General features: G+C 40.1%; 1 protein-coding gene across 3 annotated transcripts; it reads right to left on the reverse strand.

Moving 5' to 3' along the window:
* Positions 1-4,835: 4,835 nt before the first annotated feature.
* rabgef1 (RAB guanine nucleotide exchange factor (GEF) 1) lies at positions 4,836-19,746 on the reverse strand. Of its 3 annotated transcripts, none has more exons than XM_026182245.1 (9): positions 19,611-19,746; positions 13,923-14,105; positions 13,520-13,716; positions 11,753-11,916; positions 11,565-11,646; positions 11,293-11,425; positions 10,718-10,809; positions 8,428-8,684; positions 4,836-6,444 (listed from the first exon to the last, which is right to left on the reverse strand). In XM_026182245.1, exons 2-9 carry the CDS (start codon positions 14,099-14,101, stop codon positions 6,034-6,036), a joined length of 1,515 nt encoding a protein of 504 aa, XP_026038030.1. In that variant the 5' UTR covers positions 14,102-14,105; positions 19,611-19,746; the 3' UTR covers positions 4,836-6,033. The 3 variants fall into 3 exon arrangements, with proteins under 3 accessions (XP_026038030.1, XP_026038028.1, XP_026038029.1); XM_026182243.1 differs by lacking the exon at positions 19,611-19,746 and adding an exon at positions 15,834-16,262; XM_026182244.1 differs by lacking the exon at positions 19,611-19,746 and adding an exon at positions 15,313-15,749.
* Positions 19,747-21,278: the final 1,532 nt, after the last annotated feature.

Raw genomic sequence — 21,278 nt, forward strand, 5'->3', positions numbered from 1 at the left:
TCCAGACACGGCTAGTGACGTCAGACTTAACGACCGGATAACGCGCCTTGCTGATTTTTATTGTGCAATTTTGCTTGATTTCTTTTTTTTTTTCCACAGCGCATCGTGTTCTGCGTCCTGATTGCCTGTAGCCCATTGTCCAATCTCCTCCATGCAGTGTCTCCTGTACGGTACAGAATGCGTTCAGCTTGTCAAATTTATATAAATCTTCGATCGCTAGCAGTGTGACTCTGAAGTGCTGTACTGTATGTTTGTAAGTCCCCCCCTCAACAAACACAACAATGTCGATGAAACGTTTTGCACCGTTAAAGGCACTTCCGGTGGCACCCAAAAGGCAGAGGAAGATGCTACCCATCGCACAAAAAAGTTGGACTTCTGGATATGCTAAAGGAAGGTAGAAGTTACTGTATTTTTCGGACCATAAGGATAAGTCAAACTTTACTCAACTCATTCTTCTTGCTTCCTCTACTTCCGTACCATTGATTCATTAATGTTGCTCTATTCGCATGTTCTGGACCTGAAAACAGGGTTTGATCTTTGGTTTAATTCTATAATACTGGACTTACTTTTCTACGAAGGGTTGAACTTTGAGAGTGTTTAAACAAGAGAGAAAAGTATGAAAATATTCATGCCTGTCTGAGAAAAGTGTATAAAGTGTGCAGTGGGGGGTTTTACAGCCTTAAAACATCTATAATAATTGTAAAAAATAAAGCTGGCTACAAATTTCACCTATCGCGGGTTATTTTTAGAACGTAACTCCAATAACAGGGACCACTGTAACTCATAAAATGTTTTTGTTTCTTATGAATTAAAATCAAGCAGCAACTTTATAGACTACCATATAAAAAGCAAACATGGGTCCTCGCCAATCAGATCCACGTCACATTTGTGACTCTGTCCTCCCAAAACACAGATGGTTACAAACAAAATGGTGAAGTCTTCCACAAACCACTGGTTGACATCGCAAGTAGCCAATGTCCATCAATGTAGCGCATCAGTCCACAGACTGCTTTTTTTGCACACCCACATAGGTGGACAAGTTTGTTAACCCACAACCAAAGCCTGCATCATTGTAACGTGTCCTTTTTATCTCATAAATATGTTTCCAAAAAATAAAGCTCTTATTAATTTACTATGATAATCTAATGCTTAGCACAAACAAAAGTGAGGTATCAACATAAGTAACGATTATCTTCATTTATTTTCTTGGTTAATCTTTGTTAGTTTGTAACTTGACAGAAGATGAAATATGAATGTCCCTGTCACAGCACTTCAAAAGTGTGTAAACAGTACATCAAAATTAGTTGATTTTAGTACTTTCAGGCTTTTAAATCTGAGATCAAACTGGCAAAAGTAGAGGCTGGAGTCTTTTGTGCAAAAGTTAGCAAGCAACACAGTGGCAGGTGTAACTCGCTGCCCAGGTGTTTCCTTTTGAATCAGTTCTTCACAGCAGGTGAGAGCAGTGGGCGTCCAGCCTTCATTTCATTATTTCACATCTTTTCATCTTGCATCAGTTGGAGCCAGAAGGCTGCACGAAGACCAAAGAGCTGAACATGACAGAAAAACAACTTATCTGTAAGAAGAGGAAACAAAAAGTAAAGGATTGACATCAAGCTCAGAAAACAGAAAAGAAACTAGTGATGGACTTCAAAATAAACTGTATCCTCCAAGCTTTGAAGAATAACCACAAAACAAGTGTGACATTGACGGGGAGATTTTATAATGAAAAAGTTTGTGTTGTGCACCCAAAATTGGCCTTGAAGCAAAGTTATGAGACAGATGAGAGCATAAATGCAACCTTTGCCAAAGTCAGGGAAAGCCAACAGTGTGAAGAAAACCACAAAGTGCCCTTGACTCAAATCATTCCCGCTCCTCAGCGAAGCACACAGCAGCAAAAACCGTCATCCTCGACAGACTCGGATAATTCATTCTCACTGACAGAGGAACAGATGACAGCAGGGGGGAGCAGCAGGTGTTGTTTAGAAGTGTAAAGATTATTTTGGCAGGACCTTCATCCTGCAACAAGACAGTGACACCCACCCCCCAGCCACACCGAGGTGCAACCAAAGCTTTTATCAGCCTCAGTCTTAAATAAAGTGTCCACTTCAGGCTCCAGATTTAAACCCTACTGAACATTTTCTCTGCAGCAAAGGAGAGAGAAGGTAAACATCACTAGAAGGTGTTCTAAAACTTTTCCTTCTTTTGACATACATCTGTTCACTTGCACATGTGGAAAAGCTGACTTTGACCACAAACTGGCAACAAAACATAAGATTCGACTGTCCCGAGACAGTAAAATAATTTGTAGATGTACATTTAGGTAATTTAGGTAAATGCTTTTGATTTTGCAATATTAAAGTAAAAATAATGAGAAATGTAATTTTACTTTGAATTCAGATTTTAGGTTCATATTTCATGGTTAAATTAACCGTTTAGTTTCTGTTTACTGCAGCTCTAATTCTCACCACGACTACAAAAAAAGCACTGAGTTGCTGCCGTGTGATTGGCTGATTAGATATTTGCATTAAGGAGCAGATAAGGAGGTGTACAGTGTATTTTTGCTCCTGTTCACAGACTAGATAAAGTCTGGTGTGTTAAAATCATTGTTGTTGTTTTCCTAATAACCTTTTTAGTGTGTAAAGTTATTCCTTTTACCTGATGATGGACAGCCTGTTTTTTAACCACACATACTGACACTGGCAGCTCGTTACCTGCAGTATGACCCATAATTAAAAGAGAATTTTATTTGTTTTTTTACTGTGTGAATTTTCTGGCGTTTAACGGTTCATCTAGCAGAGGCCACAGAAACAGAGACTGTTGTGGAGGGCTGCACCCATGAAGAAATATGAAGAGATAAAATTACTATTGAGCAGAACTGTGTTCAGCTCCACTGGAAAAACTAAATAACCAGCACTGTTATTTTATGCATTGCTAATACTAGGAACAAAAACTTAAACCCTGATCTCTGATACATGAGACCTCTGTAAAGGAAATTGCTGATAAATCTGAAACTGCACAAAAATAGCTGGATTTGGCCAAAATGATACAATTTTAAATTGATGTTTCTTTTGTTTTTAAATTGCCAAATTGTTCAATAAACACTCCAGATTTAACCATTAAATGATTACTTTTTGTAATCATTTAATGGTTCAGTCTTGACAGGGTTAATGCTTTTAACATTTTTGTGTACACGCCATCGGTGAGGTCTTTGTCAGTATGGTGGCTGTAAAACTATCCATCCAATCATCTATTCGCTTCCGCTTATCCTTTTCAGGGTCCCGGGGGGCGCTGGAGCCCATCCCAGCTGTCATAGGGCGAGAGGCAGGGTACACCCTGGACAGGTCGCCAGTCTGTCGCAGGGCGGCTGTAAAACTAACAATGATTTAAACCTCTGGCTCAGAATTCATTAACAATTTCAGCTGTTTTTATGTCCTATTATTTACAACAAATAACATTAAAAGTCAAAATTTCCTCACCGATTAAATTTTTATTTTTTTCAAAGTCACCCAGTGGGCCGTGCTGGACCCTTTGGTGAGCCTGTCATGGTCCCTGGGCCATATGTTTGACAACCCTGGAATAAGGAACAAGACCAAAACATTTGTTTTTGTTTTCTTTATTCCACTCAGAAAAAAAAACAAAAAATAAAAAAAACAAAATAACATCATCCATCACTCCAATATTTATTAACTGTGCTAATTTTTTCATGTGATTCATCTGAAGTTTTCACTTTAATTTACTTAAAACTTTAGTTAAGTATTAGTTAAAGTAGCAGATTTACTTCACAAGTCTGGCTCATCACACATTGTTTTTCAATTCAACAGATTTCATTATTTTTCATACACACTCAAAATATTTCAGTTACATCTTAAGGCATAAATCAATTTTTTAAAATCACAAACATATAAAATTTATATGAAATAGCTGGGAACTGTAGCTTAGAGTGAATAGTGAAATCGCATGGGACTAATTTCAGCTGTGGATTAATACACATTTGGCGCTGCTGCTACTGCCTGAACATGTCGCTCCGATATTAGAGCTCTGTGGCACAGAGAAAAAGAAATGTACAGCAAAAACCTTTTCAAGATCAAGCGGTTGTTACTGAGGATTAAACAAGCCACACGTGGCAAATGGAGATGCTTTTTGCAGCTGAGTAAATTTACAGTAATCACACATTTTATAGGCTTTTATACGATCCCTTTGCTTTTATTTCAGCGACTAGCAATGTTATTGGATTTGACAGTACTTAAAAGATCCTCAGTCAATAAATAAACACAGAAACAGGACCAGGAGTGATTTAAAGTGGCAGACACTGGACTGTTTTAACAATATACAGTACACAAAATGAGATTTAAAAAAAAAAAAAAAAAAAAATCTAAAATACATTAGTAATAGTATTTTTATCATGTAACATGCGTATTTTTACAATGGTTTGTTACTGGGGCCGGTATGTGGTGCAGAAAGCCAGACAAACACTGTAAATCTTTAAAAACAAATAAAAAAAAACCACACACAGTACAATACTGAAACATAAATTACACAAAACCTGAAGTGTGTATTCAGGGTAAATTCATGCTTGCAGGATAATTGTAAGCGGTTCTGTGTTAGAAATGTGTAAGACCTGAATTTCTTTTCTCCACAAAATGACAAACGTGAAACTGTCCTCAGACTAAAACATCGATCTGCAGGCCTGCAGATGTTTAAACTTCCACGGCAAAAAAAATTCAAGACTGTGGCAGATAACAATGGCAGCTGAAGGTGTTACAGGGAAACCGTAATTGCACACACACACACACACACACACACACACACACACACACACACACACACACACACACACACACACACACACACGTTTAACTGCAGTAGTCTGCTTTTTAATTTATTTCTCTTGCGGGATCGCTTTTTAGTGAAATAAAGAGTGAACATGTAAAGAAATGTGGGCAAACAAGCTTATCATTTAGGAGCTTATTTTGTCATTAATAAGAGCAAAATCAAAATCACAGCTGACAATAAGTGATAGTCGTCTGAAGCTGGTTGTTGTATTTGCGCACTTAAAATCTATTTTAATTGTTACGTAAATTTAGGTACGTTTATTTCATATCATATCATCATTTAGTACTAACACGAGTATTCTCTTCTCCAGCCTGTCAGCATCATCTGCCTGTAACAGCAGCTGGTGAGTTTAATATGTGCTATATTTTTGCCATTTCTTTCTCATAAATTTGTTTGTTTTTGGTTACATAATTACCTGTTATTTTTCATAAACATTTTTACAGCAAATTTGCTATTTTTTCCTTGCAAACTTGTCCAGTTTTTCTCATGAATTTCTTTCTTAAAACTCTTTTAAAAAATTGTTTTTTATTGACAATTTTTTCCTTGTAATTTGACCATTTATTTATGAGAAATTAGCCATTTCTTTTCCTCATAAGTTTTTAATGCAAACCAGCCTGTTTTTTCTCACCACTTTACAAAGTTTTTTTTCCCTAATAAATTTCCTATTTTCTTCTAAAATAACCCTTGACCACACCTTTTTTGATGAACCTACTAAATTTTGTTTCAAATTTATTTGTTTATTCTATGCTTTGTTTTGTCCATTTGGTGTTGAATAAAAGTGAACTGTGCAACATAACTGCAGAAACCTCGACAGCTAAAAGCCAAAACTGAGCTGCCAAATACAGTTCCTGCAGTTCCATAAATGGCCACATGAGGCAGTCTCATAAATGGAGACTGTCAGCATAAACTTCCATGTAAAATGCCCCAAAATACAACTAACTTATACAAAAAGAAATGTTCCATAGCTCATGCATCCCTTGTTAACAGTTGTACGTGGAGTGTGTTTTTATAGTTACAGTTATAATAATAATAATCAAATAAAAGCAGCTTCTCCCTGTAGCTCACCCCTCTCTCTTCCTTTTTCTGACTGAAATGACTTCACTTTAAATTTAAGGTGCAGAGGCTACTGGGAAACTCCCATTTTCAAAGTAAAGTACCTTCATGGCATGCGAAATGCTTCTTCTCCCTTTACTGACTTTACTACCCTGCGAACACCTGGGGGGTCAGCGGCGGCGGCAGGTTGTCGTTGTCTATGTTGTTGGCATCAATGGCAGAAACTGTGCAGGTCAGCGGATATTTTTCCAGGATGTCGTTCACCTCCCGCTGGACGCTCTCGGTCCAGGAGAGCAGGTCAGCCTGGAGGCTCTGAGCGGCCTCCATCACCTTCTCCTGCCGGCTGCTGATGGTCGACAGCTGCTCCAGATTGTGGTTGAGCTGGGCCAGGACAGGGTTGGTGGCAGCCACGCCAGCTCCTGGACCGGTGTGGGGCCACTCGCCCTCTGCGCTGCTGCATCTTGGCGAGGCTTGGCCCGACATGTAACGCTCAAACTCCTCCGGGGAGAGATTGAGAGACTGAGCGTCCAACTTCTCGATGAAGGCAGCTGCACAGCACTAAAAAATAAAAATTTATTAATTAATTAAAAAAAAAAAAGAAAACCAACTGAAATCATGGATGATTTTCTGACAGCACGTCAAACTGAGTCACAGAGAGCCAGATGGCCTTATGTTACAAGGGTTAGTCCAACATTTTGGGGAACAAGAGTGCCATGACGTGACAGTTATGCTTCTCTAAAGAGTCACATAAACGTCTCTGCAGGCCTCATTTAAAGCCTGTTAGGATGCAGGTATAAGCACACATGAAAATTAAACCAACTCGGAAATATACTCACCGGCTACAATATCAGATACACCTGTTCAACCACTCGTTAATGCAAATATCTAATCGGCCAATCACATGGTATCAACTCAGTGCATTTAGGCATGTAGTCGACCTGCCAAGCATCATAATAAGGACAAAACATGACATAAGAGAAACTGAACGTGGCATGGTCGTTTGCCCGAATATTTCAGTAACAGATTATCTGCTGGGATTTTCCCACACAGCCAAAGGAAGCGGTCAGTTCTCTGGGAGAAAATGAGGAAGCCAGAGGTCAGAGGAGAATGACCAAACTCCTTTGAGCTGTTAGGAAGGCAACAATAACATAAATAACTACTCATTACGACCAAGATGTGCAGAAGAGCATCTTTAAATTTACAGCACATCACACCTTGAAGCAGATGGGCTACTGCAGCAGAAGACTACACCGGGTGTCGCTCCTATCAGCTAAGAATAGAAAACTGAGGCTACAATTCACACAGGATCACCAAAATTGGACAACAGAAGATTGGAAAAATGTTGCCTGGTCTGATGAATCTCGGTTTCTGCTGTAACACTTGGATTGTTCCTACTATGCCGTGAAGATGCAAGAATGGGATCCTAGCAAAGTATAACTAATAAAGTGGCCTTTGAGTGTGTTTGTTGTTCTGCTTAGCTTAGTGAGGAAGAGCTTGTGTGGCTCTGTCTGAAGGCCATGCGATTGCACCTATCAGTGCCTCTAAAACTGGCAGATAAGAAATAACCTTATATAATGCTTGTTTCTTTAAAAGAAAAAAAAAAAAGCAGATAGAGACATTTAAGCCCTTCAAATCTGAAAAATGTATTTGTCTATGACATAACACTCATTAAATACTCCATACTCCCACATATATTTGGATATTATTCATTAAGGGGTTTAATTACATTTGGACAAACTGTGCCGTCAGTAAAGGGAACTAAGTGCACGAATAGCTCAGCAAAGACAATAAAGAGGCGCTCCACATTCCCAGCATTTAAGGCACATCTTGAACAGTGTTATGTAAATTAGCAGTTTTGCTAGGTTTGGTGTATTGATGTTTGTTAACATGTGTTGGCTGCTAAATAACCACTGAAATCTTTACTCTGATTTTACAGTTATAACACAAAACTTATTTCACTTTTCATTATCTGGATTTATCAATTTTTACTGTAAAATCTCTCAGAATCCTCCAAATTTAACTTTCAGAGACTCAAGTAAAAACTACAAATAAATAATTAATCCGTTCACAATAAAATCCAACAGGAAGAAGCAGAAATTTGTCACAGTTTAGAAGCTTTGACCAAAAAATGTTCATGCATAATGTTTGCCAATTTAGCTTAAGTATACAAAAACACATTAAATCGGCTTTTCTGCCACCTGAAGCAAACACACTTCTTAGGTAAAACAACACAAATCGATTCCTTCTAATGAATCCTGGAAGGAAATTACCGACACTACAACTACACTTTTTTTTCTCTGTGCATTTTTTGTTAGTTTGGGTTTATTTACTCAATGCACTGAATTCTTTCAAGTAAAGCAGCTCAGACTCATTGCCTTTCTCGTGCATGATGTCATTGTGCTCTCATGAACAATCACCCCTCAAAATCTGTTGGTGAGGCAGGAGAAACACTATTACAGACATGTTAAACTACCCTCATTGGACCCCAGGTCATCAGCTTGAACAGGCTTTGAAGTAGGACAAGAAGAAAGAAAAACAGACCAGGTTGGTGAAGTAGTATCCATCCTCTCCGGTCATCAGCCTGCTGGGGTTGCAGAATCGGGTGATGTACTGGATGTTGGACTGAAGTCGTGGAGGATTAGCCTTCAACACGATGTAAATGAGCGCGGGGAGAAAGTCGTCGGCGGACGCCGGCTCGTTCTTGGTGATCCTAATAGCGCTGAAGATGTGTTTACTGCAGTGTGTGATGCAGGCCAGTTTGTCCCGAGGAACCCTCTTCGAATCCATCTCAATGATATCTGGAACAGACCAAGATTCGCTCATGAAGGCTGAAACAAAGAGCTAATCAGGTCACACGTTTATTAAGTAAAACTTGTTTGTTCTGCTCTGGAGGTAAAATATATATAAGGATGATTTATAAATGACTTATTTCCATCCTGGCACTTAAAGAACATTATATATTCACAGCAGAGCGTCTGTCTTCACCATCTGCAGCACCAGACGTCGCACGGCGCTGCCAGATCAAATCCATTAGCAAGTTAAGCTCATTTCTACACATGAAGGATGGATGGAGCGACTGTTTGAAAGCCATACAGCTCAGTTTTAAAGACTACAAAGACAAGAAAAACCTCTTCAAAGGCAGACAAAAGGCTGCTTATTTCTCAAAGGAGAACATAGAACAAAGAGCAGATATACACTCTTTTTCCACAATATTAAGAACACCTGCCTGAAACAGCCTATGTCCTCTCTGGGCTACAAAAACCATCAGGAGGTGTCCTGTGGCTCATATCCGTTGGGATAGGACCCTGTAGATAGGCAGTGGCTGATAGGCTTAACTTAACTGTGTGAAACTGTCTCTGTTCTTTGGATTATTGAACTTTAGTAAATGATTAAACTTCAGATAAAAACTCACTAGGTTTACAAGAACAGCCAATCAACTGCAATGCACACAGCATTATTGCCTCAGGCCCAAGATGGAAAGGTTGCCAGCGTCATTAAAGGGGGCAAGTTTCACTGACCCTATCGCCCTTCTAGATGTGTGTGGATGCACTGAGCGGGACAAAATGTTGTTTATTTGGAGTTTAAACAACAGAAATGGTTAAAATGTTCAATAAACTATATTTTCTGACATAATTTTGTAATATAATGTATACTTTATTTATCCCTGTATAGAAATTACTCTCTGCATTTAACCCATTCACTCTAGCGAAGCAGTGGGCAGCCAATCCAGCACCGAGGGAGCAGTGTGTAGGGACGGTACCTTGCTCAGGGGTACCTCAGGATAGCCATTCAGTGGATTTTAACCCCCGACCTTCAAACCACTCTACCTACTCAGCTATCCCTGCCCCTAATTTTGATAAATATTTGCAGACATTGATGTAAAGATGTGCACAGTCAGGATTTCTCAGTCTGCACCTTTTCCCATGCTGGATCACCTACAATTTTAATAAAAGACTCATAAATGGAGTAAATGAGTCAAACTAAATTTAAGTGAGTCTAAGCAGTGAAGGTGAACCCTCATGGACTGCTGGCACATCTGTGTGTGAAGTTATAGACATGTTATAAAAAGGCATAATTCACAGAGGTCAAAGCCATGTTTTGTAGGTGGCTGTAAATATGGTTTTTAATGCTGTTAACTTTTAAGATTTTAACATGGGAGTCTATGAGGACAGAGCCACTTTTGGAGCCAGCCTCAAGTGGCCATCTGAAGAACTGCAGTTTTTAGTTTGGGGTTCTAATTCACATTTTCAATCACTTTCAGTAGCAGGGTTTCAGACCGTCAAGGCCTTTGCCTTTGACTGCAACGGATCCCTACAGGAGAGATGGCCCATATTCAGGTGGATTTATACATTTCGCTTCTGGAGATGGATGGATTGCAATTCAGGGAGCTTGGAAGCTCTTCATTGTGTTTCTCGAGCTGTTCCTCAATATTTTTCTGCAGAATGGCGGGGTCTATTATCTTTCTGGGGTAGGCCACTGTCTTTAAAGGATTGGGAGTCATTTCTAGGTTTCCAACAGCATGTACCAGGCGGGTGACAGATGTCCACTTGACTTCCAGCACCCAGTGACTCTGTGGTTTGTAACCATTTTCTGTACAATTTTACTTGGATTTTTAACTCCCCGAAACTGTTTTAATGAGGACACATTGTGTGTGGCAGAAACAAGTGAGGCCAGCAGTGATACTCATGACCAATCATTTATCTGATGGAGTAAAACATTCACTCTTTTTTAACTCAGATTTTGGTCTCTGTGAAGTTCACGACAAAACTGCAAAACGACAGCACCGCTAGGATCAAGCGCAATCAAACAGCGCGTCTGAGCGCTCGCTGACCTGTTATCGCTTTCACCACATTCTCAGAGACTTCCGGGATTTCTTCATCCATGGACACACAGAGCATCTGGATGGTCACCCAGTGCAAAGCCCTGCAACACAGAGAATCAGAATCAGAGACAAAAAAAAGGCATACAAACATTGTGTTCATTCACGTAAGCCTGACACTCTTATTTTTTGTATTTTGTGTGTCTACATATGATGTAACCATACACATTTGTTACAGTCACTTCGCTCCAGGGTGACAAACACATCAGACACGTGCAGTCAGCAGCTGCCACTGTGCTTCCAAATGTAAGAAAAACACAGCTAAAAATGGCTATTGTGTAATCAACTGCACAGACTCAGAAAGCATTCAGACTGAAGTTTTCACAGGCGGATGAAGATTAAAGGCGAGCGCTGTGCACTGAGGCTTTCTATTCACCAGGCACACACAGCTTACACATAAAAACCCCATGTTTGCACAAAATCTAATGCCAAAGCCAGGAAAATCCACAAAAATGACAATGTGACATAAAATATTATATTCTAAAAACACCAGGCTGTGCTGAGTTGTTCAGTCCAGGAAGAACCACCTTATCCTGTTCTGTGTGGCCAAGTCCTTCCTCTCGTCATCAGTGGTTTCTGGACAGAAAACGCTCTTGTACAGACGAGTCATGATGTACTTTTCCACTTGGTCCATCACCTGCTCCACAGACTCAGAGGAGCCTGGTGAACAAAGGCACATTAGAGCATATAAAATACTGCTTGTGCTGCCATCTAGTGGCTTCTCAGACTGTTTGCGTTGAGAATGTCTTAATGATTGTTTTAAATACTTGAGGTAAAGTTGCAACTTCTGCAATCCTACCTTTAAAGTGAGTCATCAGGCGGTCGGCCAAATTCTGGTAGAAATCTTGAACGCACTCTGACAGCTCATCGGCACCCAGGTCCTGTTGACAAAAGACCTTAGAAGGTTCTTCGCGTGGAAAGTCATGGAAACATTCAAAAGTAAACGACTGGTGTCATTGAGTCAATGAGCGTCAGAGTACGTCGCACCTTCTTGCTTGACATGTTCACGAGGAAGACTCGGCACTGCTTGTGGATCTCCCGGCCGGGCTTCTGGAGGTTTTTCAGGAAGTCCACAAAGTCTTTGGACACTTGGTCCGTATCGAAGCTTGCGTGGCGGCTGATGGACGGACTGGTTTTACCTTCTTGGGTTTCTAGTTAGGGGAAAAAAAAAATCAAGTTTAAAATAAAACAATAATTCTCCCCCCAATAGGTGTATATGTGTAGGTACTTCAGATAAACATGTATTACTTACTCTCATCATAGGACACATAACTCCCTACGCAGCTGTCATGCCACTAAATAATTGCAAGAATTACCTCTTCAGAGCAAAATTTTTAAATTTCACAGCAAAACACCAAAAAATGTTTTTGTCATTTGTCACAAGTTATTATAAATGCTGTGCAACATCAAGTGTGGATGAAGGAGTGCCCCCCCTTACACCATCAGAGGAACTCAGGACACTTGTAATGTCCATTCACTGAACACTGTATTAAGTACAACTTAACTTAAAGAGATTAGACTGTGAATGGATGGAAGTAATTGGCAACAATACTCAGCTAGGCTGTGGGCTTTAGATGATGCACAGTTGGTACTAAGGAGCCCAAATGTGTGCCAAGAACATATCCCGGACACCGGACACATCCTGAACCACTGATACAGGGCTGGGTGGTTCATGCTTTCATGTTGTTTACACTAAATTCTGACCTTACCACACGCCACAGCAGAAATCAAGACTCACAGACCAGATAACATTTTTCCAATCTACTATTTTTAAAATTTTGGTTAACCTATGTGATTTGTAGCCTCAGCTTCCTGCTCTTAGCTGAGAGAAATGGCAGTCAAGGTGGTCTTCTGCTGCTGCTGCAGCCTATCTGCTTCAAGGCTCCACATGCTGTGAGCTCAGAGATTCTCTTCTACAATAACTATTTGAGTGACTGTTGCCTTCTTATCAGCTCAAAGCACTCTGGCCATTCTCCTCTGACTTCCTGCAGGATTTTCTCCTTTTCAAACTATATTTGTTAAACCCTAGAGATGCTTCCAGCAGATCAGCAGGGTCTGAAATACTGGCTCATCTAGTACCAACAACCATCCCACGTTTAAAATCTTTTAAATCACCTTTCTTCATCCTTCTGATGCCTGGTTTGAACTTCAGTTGTTGTTATCCTCTGACCAACAACTGCATGATACCCCTAGAACAACAACATCTGTTTCCACCTTAAGATTTAAAAACAAAGGAAAGCTATAAACATTTAAATATTACTTTCAGGTTCTTTTAACTGAATGGACTGAGAAAAACAGCAATTCTCCTCAGCTTTGGCAGCCAAAGCAAACTAAGCTTTATGCAAACTAAGACATTTTTTAATGTGGCAAGCAGCTGGGTGCTCTGATGACAGGGGAAGAATATAGATGTTGTTCTTAGGACAGAAACCACTTTCTAAAGTCAGCATGTGCTTCCCGAAGTCTTCATTTTTCTTGGGACCTCCAGCTGTATATTAAACCACCACTGATGACTTATCATCAGTAACCATCCTCATTTGAAGAGCTGTTATCACCACAACCTTCCACCGTAATTTCTTTTTACAACCTCCTGCAGTTGCTTATTATTGGCATGGACGTGGTAAGACACTAACACCAATATACACCTAATCCCAACCCCTGACTATTTCAGGCTAAAGCATGCAGCTGCGAGTTGATCAACAAAACACTCACAAAGCACCCCAAGTGCACACACATTGATGTTAATGAATGTGATACCTTTTTTAGAAGCAGTTCGTGACGAAGGGCTGAAGAACTTCTTGACGGTGGTCACTTTCCGAGTCTTTTCATTGGTTTTCTTCTCCTCAAACTTGGAGAAGGGACCCAGCGAGGCATGTCCAGGCTGCGGGGGCGTTGTGGACTGAGTCTGCACACCGTGACTGCTGGCATACGCTGCCTCCTCCTCTCGTTGCAGCCTGGAACCAAGCAAAGTTGATTAGAGGGGAAACAATAAGCTTGCAATGAGCACGTCTGTTTCTTTTCAAATGAATGCACCTGGTGATTTATAAAGTGGTTCATTCATTAATGGAGCTATTTAGCACAATGTTCTGTGTTTCTGCTTTTAGCCTCTCTCACACTTTGCTTTCCTCTGGAGACGTTTGAGGACTGCTAAAGGTCTTACTTTTCTGCCAGTGCCCAGTCATCCTGGATCTGTTTCTGCCGTACCCGCTGGTACTCCTCCCTCCAGCACTTTGAGCACAGGCCCTGCCAGGCTGCGTTGCCATAGTAACCGCATCCTTTTTTGCACAGCAGGTCTGATTGGTCCACGTGTATCCCCCGTCGCTCCGTCCGCTGACTCATAATGCTGGACGACACGGGATGAAAAATTCATCATCTGATTTATTAGTGTGTTTGTATGCGCTGCTGGTCAGACCCATCTCCCCGCTGCTGCCTGCTTATGCAGCTCAGATTATTAAACAGTTTACACACACAGTTAAGGCAGGAATAACATGCCAGTCCAGCAGCGCTACACTAATAAAACTCTGCAATAAAAATGGAACGCTCTAATTATCGAGTTCTTTCGTAACACTCAGACACAGACTAAAATAAAAACAGTCTTAATACACACTCTTCGTAACTCAGTTTCACTTTGTCTTTCTCCTCTCCTTACTTCCTAGCATCCATGATTTCTTCCACCTTTTCCTGTATCTTAGTCCATCACAGGAAAGTTGAGAGAAATCAAAGGATGAAAAGTTATTTTAGCACCCTCTGGTGAATTTTTGATAATTTACAGTTTCTATTTTTACCCATATATAATAACTTCTAAGCATTATTTTTAATTTTCTGTTTGATTAGTATTTGCTTATGCAATTAACCATAGACTATATATAAAAGATGGACCTGAACCCTATGGCAGAGTGCCTTAAACCTGCAGCTCTTCTAACAGCCAGCATGACCTGCAATCTGTGTCTCAAACTCGTCTATCTAACAGTATTATTATTCATGATACAGAGAATAAAAGCCTTGACTTGGATGAATGCTAATTATTTTTTCACATGCAGTGTGGTTTCAGACCGTGCTTTGAAAAGATTTTCTATAACCGAGACTTTAAGTGGGGATTAGCTACTCAAGAGGTGTGACTAAAGGGACACATACCACATTTACCACTGTAACAACTTCCATGATGGATCTGAGTGACTATCAATGTGTCAAATGTCAGCATGTACACATTTCTGCTTGTTGTTTAAATAGTCAATGTATATTCGCACTAAGCAGCAGGCAACCATAATGGGGTTGGCGTTGGTGCCTGAGTTTGTATAGTAAAACATTCTGAACTTCTTAAGAAGTTCAGAATGTATCAGAATAATTAAAGTAAATATTCTGCATGTCACCTTGATGGGAATCAGTCTAAAATTGAGTTTCACTTTTAGGACCTGCGATCCTGACAGCAGATAAACCCTAACCTGCCTTTAATTCATGGCATTGTTCAAAAGAAACTTTGGTCTGTGACGCTGTAGAACACAAAGCCAGTTTCACTTGTTTATTACCTCTAACTATGATCTAAGAGTTACCTGCTCCCCAGTATGAAGATTTGCATGTCCTATTCATAGTTTTACAGCTCCAAGAGCAGCAGGTGAAAAACAAGCTTAGTCAGCATCTAATGCAGCGAAAGAATAGAGAATTATAAAGAACAAAATGTGAGAATACACAAGGAGGAAAGCCAGAAATCACTAGAAATACAAAAAGCTACACAGACGACACAACAAAGGAAAACTGAGAATAAAACTGAAATAAGATTAACTTGACTTGAACGAAGAAAGAGGAAGGCAGGGGAACGCCTAAAGTCAAAAGACAAACAGACGAGAGAAGGAGGAAGTGAATGAAAACACAAAATGGGAACTAGCTGAATACGACCCTCAGTTACAGGTAACTAAAGCTAACGAGTCTAAACAGATGTAAGAATACAGCGTAGCTCAAACCATAAACAGCCCAAAGAGCAGATCAGAAAATAAAAAAAAAAACACATTTAAACTTCTAGATACAAGTAACTAAATTAAAGCAACAACTCTACAAGCAGTAAATTAAGTACTACCTGGAGCAGTGTTTCCCAACCACTGTGCTGCAGCACATAGGTGTGCCATGAGAAATGATCAGGTGTGCTGTTTCCACCTGATTAGTGCTCTAAGCGACCGGCGTGAGTAATGGGCAGAACAATTACACTGTCTTCGACTAGAGGGAAGCACAACTGAAGAAGATGAAGAAGAAATTACATAATAGTCATGCTGTGAGTGAGACAGCACAGCGTGTAATAGCAATAGATAAATATTTGAAAAGAAAAAGTAGTCAATCTGACCTGGGTCCTGGAGAAATTCCGACCCAGATGAAGGCCTTTGCATGAGTAGCGGTCAAAAGAAAAACAAAAAGGTATACTGGAGACAAACCGAGTCAATTCCGCTATACCTGATGCGCAGGGGGAAAATGATCAATATGCTTTTTGTGATATTATTGTTTGGTGGTGTGCCGTGTGTATTTTCTAATGTGAAATATGTTCTGTGGCTCCAAAGGGTTGGGAAACACTGACCTAAAGCATAGATATACAGACGACCCACTCCAAAGGTGAACCTAAAATGCAAGGCTCTAATGACAGGTTCTCAGAATCAGTAAGAATCATGAGCTCCCAAAATGCAGGGAACACGACACTGCAGGCAAAAGATGGCTGCAAATGACAATATGCAGCAAAGTGGAAAAACACTCATCAAAGCAGGCTGTTTTGTTTGCTATGTAGGAATCTATTGTAGTGGAATATCTATTCATTCTTTTTTTTTTTTTAAACCAACTGCCTTTTGTTCTGTTGCTTTTTTGACATTATCTACTAAACTAGGCGGTGCTCACGCAAGGCAATCACACTTTTAAGGTTGTAGCACATAAACTTTGGAACAGCCTTTCTCAGCCTATCAGGTTCTATCAGGAATGTTAAACTTGCTAAAAACTCGTCTTCATAGGTTAGCTTTTCTTCATTACTGTCAGTTAAGTCAAATGGCACAGCAGGCCAAATAGCACTAAGTGGAAGTGGAATTTAATAATTTAACCAGTATTATTACATCTGATTGAATTACATCAGTCTGAAAACATGAGAATGAGAATATTGCACATATTACAGCAATTTTATTTGTTTCAGTTCTCACTTTGTTCAATTTAACTTCATAATTATTCTATAAATGTTGCATGAACAGCAGTAATAAATGATAATGGGATCGCTGTGTTTCCTGAATTATTTCTGCATAGGAAATAATTCTTTGGGTTTTTTTTCGTTTAGCAGATGATGCAAATACAGAAACTACTACAAACTAAATTAAAACTAAAGTGAAACACGTGAACTCACACAGAACCTAGCTGAAACTAAGAAGATGTAAAAGCAAAGATTTTAATAATAAAAATTAAAACTAATGAAAAATGCAGTGTTCGAGTCCTCTGAGCAAGCATTCAAATACATCAGAATTACTGTTACCTATGATGTCATGTACTCAATTATCTATATTAGTCTAAGCGTCCACTGGATTATTGTTGGTGGTGATGTTTTCCTCCAGTTCACAGTTATCCTATAGCGCTCTGAGGAAGTACAAACACCATAGGAACATAGTAACAACTGCCAATATCCCCGGATTATTGGACAGGCCCAGAATACATGATCCCCAATGAACCTGCAGCTCCTCCAATCTTTATCTGATGCTGAGACCTGAGAGTCTCTAAAAACTCTAATTTATTCTTCCAATCAAAATTTTTCCCATAGATTACTACTAATACCTTTGTGACAATTCATACACATGTCCACCCGGGCGCTGTCCTCAGTGGACACACTTAATCCAAGCTCGGGGTCTAAGGAGCTGGAAAGAAAAGCGTCTGGACTTCTCTAAGTTGCTTGAAGACGTTTCACCTCTCATCCAAGAAGCTTCTTCAGTTCTAGGGTCAAATGGTGGAGAGTCCCAGATTAAAGCCCTATGCGAGTGTCCCCCCAAGACAGACATGGGCCCCCTGTTGATCCTCTACTGAATCACAGGAGTCCAGGTGTGAAAATGGGTGTAGGTCACAGTCAGCCAAGGTTTCAGGTGAACCCGCTGTGAAACCTAGCCCCACCCTATCATTAATCCAAGCTCCCACTTTTCTTTTATATTGAGGCTGTTTTCTATTTATAGCACATCACACATGTAAGTGTCCCAAGTCCCAAGTTGAAAGTGTGTGTGTGTACACACAAATTAATAAATCATATTGACCTACTAATAAGAATGAGTACTTTAACTCTTTAAGTATATTTTGATGCTAAGACTGATTAGCAGGGTGTGACTTTTACTGGACTTCTTATTGCACGATCTGATATCGTGGTATTGGTGTTGTTCCCAGATCAACATAGTAAATGTTGTTCCAGGATCAACATTGCAAGTGACCAATCAGAATGTTGTGACGTCATACTTTTGCGACTTCAGGAAAAACCGCCATAAAACAAAAAACTGTACTTAAGCTGCGAGAAACCGCCTCTGTCCGCTGATCAACGGACCCTGACCCTAACCCTTTAATAAACGCTAAGCAGAATTGATATTGTCCTTGCAACACTGGAATTTCATAAATGCACGAATGGCTTGGCACGCCAAAGAATAACGTCACAACAATGAGATTAGTCACTTGCAATATTGATCTTGGAACAACATTTACTATGTTGTTCCAGGATCAACACCAACGCGACGATATCAGATCATCCACTTCTTATTCAAGACAAAACAATGTTTAAACTCTTCTGCAGGACACAGGGCTGCAGCGGTTTCCACATCTGTTTTTCTCCTGATCAAGCATTTTGATTTGCTGTGGGCCCCCCACTGCCGTGATCCTGGGCGCTGCCCTGTCCATTACAACCATAAGAGGGCCATGAACGCTCTTGCAACTCCCGACACCCCCCAGCTGCTTCTTTGTTCCAGCTTCCAAAAGACGGTTTGTTAGTATTAGTATTTATTTATTTATTGTCATTGTCAAGAACAATGAAATTGCGTTTGGGGCTTCCATACAACCCCCAAAAAAGAAGAAAATAATAAATACCCCTTAAAACCCAAGTGTACATATTTAACCCAGTGTGACTCCAATGCAATAAGACAATCCTTAGCAATAATGTTCGTAGAAATTCAGACAAAGACCTGAGAAACATGACAAAATACAACAATGCAACCCATTCAATATTATTGTACTGTGAGATATGATATCAGATATGATAGTTATCTATTTAAGAAAGGGGGGGGGGGGGCAGGAGGGGGAAGAGAATAAAGATATGATGCACCAATGCAGACCAGTTCATTGCTATTAAGAAGTTGGATATGGTTATTGTCCGTGAGAGGGGGGCAGAGAGTTCAGGAGCCTCACAGCCTGTGGATACAGGCTGTTGGCCAGTCTGGATGTTCTGGCCTGTATAGACCTGTACCTTCTCCCTGAGGGCAGCTGTAGCTGGAACCGTTATTACGTTCCAGCTACAGCTTCAGGGCAGATTTAAAGCTCCCGAGCAGTTCAAACAGTGAAGAATGACCCGCCTTATGAAAATGTTTCGCTACCCTGTATTTTTGTATCACCCAAATCTCTCACGGGTGGTCGATTTAGCTAAGATCAGACCGTCGCAAATACACACAAAACAAGTTTCAGCCCTCCTTCAAGTCCTTAAAGCTTTCAATCAGGTTTCCCTTTCAATTTTTCTGGAGTCTGGAGGTCATCGAGCAGCCAGTCCAGCTGTGTTTTAACGGCCGTCGCAGGAAAATAAGGCAGCTAAATAAAAATATTACTTGTTTTGTTACTTTTTGAACACGCCGTGTGCCCGCTGTGCCGATCAGGTACTCACCTGTTTGTGATTTCACTGTCCAGGAGCTGGAAACAGACCTCCGCCTCCGATGCGTTTGTGCCCGATATGCTGACCAGACCGTGAGGGTCCGGACGACTACGTCATCACGCAGACAACACGGAAGTCCGGCAGCTACGCGATATCTCATTTTAACTACCCAGAGCGGAAGTAGAAACGTACAAGACTCTCCTAACCAAGGATTGTGGTTAGAGTGCCTTCGGTTTCAGATGGAGGACTTATTTTAAAGGATGGGTTATTGTTGTCATATTGATGAACAGGCTGAGATCATACACAATATGCAGTTTCGACTTTCTCACTTTTCGCGCACCCATTGACTCTCTCGTCCTTACATGTTCATTGTAATTTACACCTCCCAGAAGAAAGGCGCAAAACCTTCACATAAAGTGTTCTTGTAAGTTAACAACAGATCTGAAACTAAACATTTTGAACTTGGCAGACCCCTGGGGTACACGTCTGAAACCGTTTACATTCATGTTTACAACAGTTGCCTCAAAGCGCGTTAAGGCAACTGTTGTTGTGATTTGGAGCTCTAAAAATAAAATTGAATAGAATATGAATTCAATATAGAAACGAGACTCTGCATGCTTGTGGAACTGTTATGTATAATTTGTCTGGAAGAAAGCTTCTTCTCTCGAAAAAGTACATCATAACATCTGAGCAAACCGGACGTCGTGGGGTTTCTTGGCCAAACCATTGAAGATGTTTGGCCATAATGTACAGCACCATATTTGGAGAAAACCACAGCATTTCAATGCAAAGCTCTTATACTGTTCCTCTGTTATCTCACTTCCCATTTTATTTTGGTATGGGAAGTGAGATAACAGACGATCTCTCTTCCACTTTGTCCTCAATTTTATTTCTAATGTCTCATTGTCTTTGATTAGTTTCACCTGTCCGTTGTTCTCCAGCTGTGCTTCATCGTCCGGATTAACCTTAAGTGTTTTCTGTGATTATTAATAGCCCTTAATTCCCCCTTGCCAGTGTCTTAATTTACCCTGCTTGTTGTTCTTGTGTGTCCCTACTCAACAGTCATGCTTTTGCCCTGGAGAAGTGTATTTGGGACTTTTACCTTTGATCTTTAATAAAGGTTTGTTTTTTTGTTTATCTTGTTTACTTTGGAGTCCTGCATTTGGGTTCTGGACTGCACAGAGTACCATAAAAACTTTAAACTCAAGACTTTGAATATTATAAACGGAAAGACTGAAGAGAAATTTAATGTACGGACTGTATAGAGAAAGTATGCTGTTCATTCTGTATATAAAAAATATAAACAGAATCTTGAGGAGCTTAAACAAATGGGCAAGAGTCTGTTGTCACTTTCCTAGGCCCAGCCAAGAAGTGCTGTTAGCTAAATATTAGGACTGAAAAATGAGCTTGGTGGTCTTTGGTATGGTCTTTTATTTGAGCCTCAGACTTTGCCGAAGGGCAGCACAGTAAATTCATCCCAGTGAACCTTGTTTATTGACATCGAGGTTAATGATCAGTGTCTGTGTCTAAATGTCGATCTAATTACAAAAGAGCTCAGATTTTGATTACGTTTATTTATTGACCTTTAAATAAACCTGGCACTTCTGACTTCTGGAAGGCTAGATTTAAGTTTATCAAAGCTCTCAGGCATTTTATCATTTTCAGCACTTTCAAACAAAG

Source organism: Astatotilapia calliptera, chromosome 10 (assembly GCF_900246225.1).
Source record: "Astatotilapia calliptera chromosome 10, fAstCal1.2, whole genome shotgun sequence".
NCBI classification, from domain to species: domain Eukaryota; kingdom Metazoa; phylum Chordata; class Actinopteri; order Cichliformes; family Cichlidae; genus Astatotilapia; species Astatotilapia calliptera.